The 2,832-nt window shown below is 37.2% G+C and overlaps 1 protein-coding gene across 1 annotated transcript; it reads right to left on the reverse strand.

Moving 5' to 3' along the window:
* Positions 1 to 4: 4 nt before the first annotated feature.
* On the reverse strand, positions 5 to 1,730 carry Noc3 (Nucleolar complex protein 3; the record flags this gene model as incomplete). Its single annotated transcript, XM_017606064.1, has 3 exons — positions 1,616 to 1,730; positions 641 to 1,544; positions 5 to 565 (listed from the first exon to the last, which is right to left on the reverse strand). Coding segments are annotated over exons 1-3 (1,474 nt in total), but the record flags the coding sequence as incomplete, so codon positions are not given.
* Between the last annotated feature and the right edge of the window lie 1,102 nt (positions 1,731 to 2,832).

Raw genomic sequence — 2,832 nt, forward strand, 5'->3', positions numbered from 1 at the left:
CGCGTTTCGTCCAACTCCTTAGTCACCTCGGTTAATTTTTTCCTCCGCTTGCGCTCCTTCTTTGATAAACTCATCAAACGCTGCCGATGAGCCTCCAACTTTTTTTGCTTCAACTCATTCTCCTTCTCAGCATCTAAGTTGACATTTTTAATCTTAAGCGAAAGCAAGCAAGTGAGGCATTCCACATGCACATTCGGTAGTTTTGTCTTTATCAAGTGATTTATACGTCTCACAATATACAGTGTCATATCCAATTTCTTATCGTTCGCAAAAACTGTGCGGAAACACTTGTTGATTTCTTCTCGTATATTCTGATAGCGGCAGTTCAACATGTAGACCAACAACTGTGCGACATTCTGTACATAATTAAAGTATGGATGTGCGACGAGTATATCACACATACTTTGCACTGCTACTTCGGCCATCTTTACCGACTGTGCGGTGACACGCCCTTGTCCACGTTTATTCACAGCGCCTGTTAGTTTTTCAAGTTTCTGCAAAAACTTCTTGAACTGCTGCAAAAGCGCATTTTCGTAAGTCACTCTTTCAAGCGTTGCTTTTCGCACTGAAATATTAACAAACCAAGCATTTTAAATCCATATATATGTACTAATGATTGAAAATAACTTCACACACTTACATGTTTGCATCTTCGTGTCAACCTGACCAACGCGATATTCTGGTAAAATATCCTTAAAAATTTCAGTTGTTGACACGATCGCCAATCTGCGTACTGTTAAAAGATTTGGAGCGTCTGCCGCATTCGTCTCCTCCATCAACTCGAATAAGGCATTGAAATTTCGCATTTTATCCTCAGGTTTTTCTAAAAGGCCTGAACAAATGATGCCAATACGATATTTCTGACGCTCTATTTCTTGTTGTCGAGCAATGAGCAAATCCGTTGTGGAAATTAGGTTTTTCTTGAGTTCGGGTAAAGCGCTACCTTCACAAATCTCATTGACCACGTCATCATCGCTGTCTTCGTATTCAATGTTTTCATCTCCATCCACTTCCTCTGGCTCGGCTTCTTCGCTCCGCTTTACTTTTGGTTTGGGTATGTAATCCACTTCCGCACTTCGTGTGATAATATGACCATCACGGCTTTTGATTGGCAATAGATTGATCTTAACTTTTTTCTTGTCATTTTCCTCGACTGCATTGCTGGTATAGGCTTTTTCTAAACCAACAGATTGCTTCTCCTCTTCAACATCAGCATTCTTGCGTTTGCGTTGCTTATTCAAACCTTTTTCGTGCAAGTATTCCAAATCATCGCCGTCGAGCATATCAGCAATGTTCTCCACCACTTCGGAAGCATCCAATTCGTCGTCATCATCATTGCCAAGTGGGTCGTTATAATAATCATTTTTTAGCTTCTGCTTTTTGGGCAAATGTTCACGTTTTTTCGCTTTTTGACGGAAAATATTCTGCTTTCTATCCTTTGCAGCTTTCTGCTGGGCTATCTTATGTTGTTGTTGCTTGGGGAGTGGAGTCTTCTTCGACTTGAGATGCGTGTTGCGTTTCACGGCACTAATTTTAACTTTTTTCTAAGGGATATGAATAAATAAATAATAATGCTAATTAGGAAATCCTTTAAAGTAATTTATTTATTACAAACCGTGCCCATTTTATTTGTTAATTATTTGTAAGATTTTCTGAATTGAAAACAAAACACACGTGCGCGAGAGCAAAGCCGCATACAGTGCTGCCACCTTTGAGGAAATGTGAAAAACTGTTATAAAATTAATTTGGAATGCAAAGCAGAGATGACACGAGTATTTTAATTTTGTACCAGATGAATAAAAATAATGTACTAAATAACCGAAAAAGTACCAAAATTTAAAAAAGCATACACACAGTTAAATGTTTTAAATTCTATAAATCCTCCATATTTAATTGTCAAAAATATTTACTTTTATCGAAATAACAAGAGCCCAAAATGACATTGAGATCTGTGAATTTTTTCTGGAAATTTTTAGCTGCGAAAACTTGCAAATAGCCAAAAGCAGAAAATGAGTTGCATTTAGGTGACCAGTTATGTATGGATAAATGTGCATTTAGAGTAGCATTTTGAGCTAAATGCGCTAAATGTGATTTTAAGCGTAAGCAAAAGAATTTGGCAAAGAACGTTAATCTACGTTCTACGTTATGTAAATCTACGTTCTTACGTTCTTTGCATTTGGACAAGGTGTAAATATGTTATAAGGCACAACTTCTACAAATACAATCATATGGCAGCTCATATATTAGGTTCGTTCGCGTAGCTGTTAATTGTTCATGTTTAACCAAAACTTACAAGTTTTTGCGTTCGCGTACGCAAAAAACTTGCAAAGTAGGGGAAATTGAGAGAGCAAAGTGACATTTCATTTTGAGGGGAAGCTGCTGGTTTCTGCTGGAAAAATTTTTGCCAACAGCAATTTGCCAACAGGAAAACAGCTGATCAAAAACAGCTGGTTGGCATTTACGCAAATCACAAAATTGAATTTGATGNTTGAATGTAAACAAAAATTATATCAGCTGTTCGTCTAACTTGCAAGTTTCTGCAAATTTTCTGTTCGCGTCTCTCTTGTGAGCGATCAGATGACATTTCGCCGGAATTTGGCAGTTTGTTGGTTTCTGCTGAAGATTTTAAACGAACGCACCTATTAACAGCTAGCTGTTATAACAGTTTGTAAAGGTAAACAAAACTTTGATCTGGTGTTTAGAGGATTGGGCAAACTTACTGAAATCGCAAAAGTAAAAATAAAGAACTAATTTCTAATTCTTCTGAAATACCTACTCCATTCTTGAAACTTCATAAAGGATAAATTTCACCAGTTTAAGGGTTGAGAAAAC

This window comes from Rhagoletis zephyria, unplaced genomic scaffold (assembly GCF_001687245.7).
Source record: "Rhagoletis zephyria isolate East Lansing unplaced genomic scaffold, Rhagoletis_zephyria_1.1 Rzeph_scaffold_40198, whole genome shotgun sequence".
NCBI lineage: Eukaryota > Metazoa > Arthropoda > Insecta > Diptera > Tephritidae > Rhagoletis > Rhagoletis zephyria.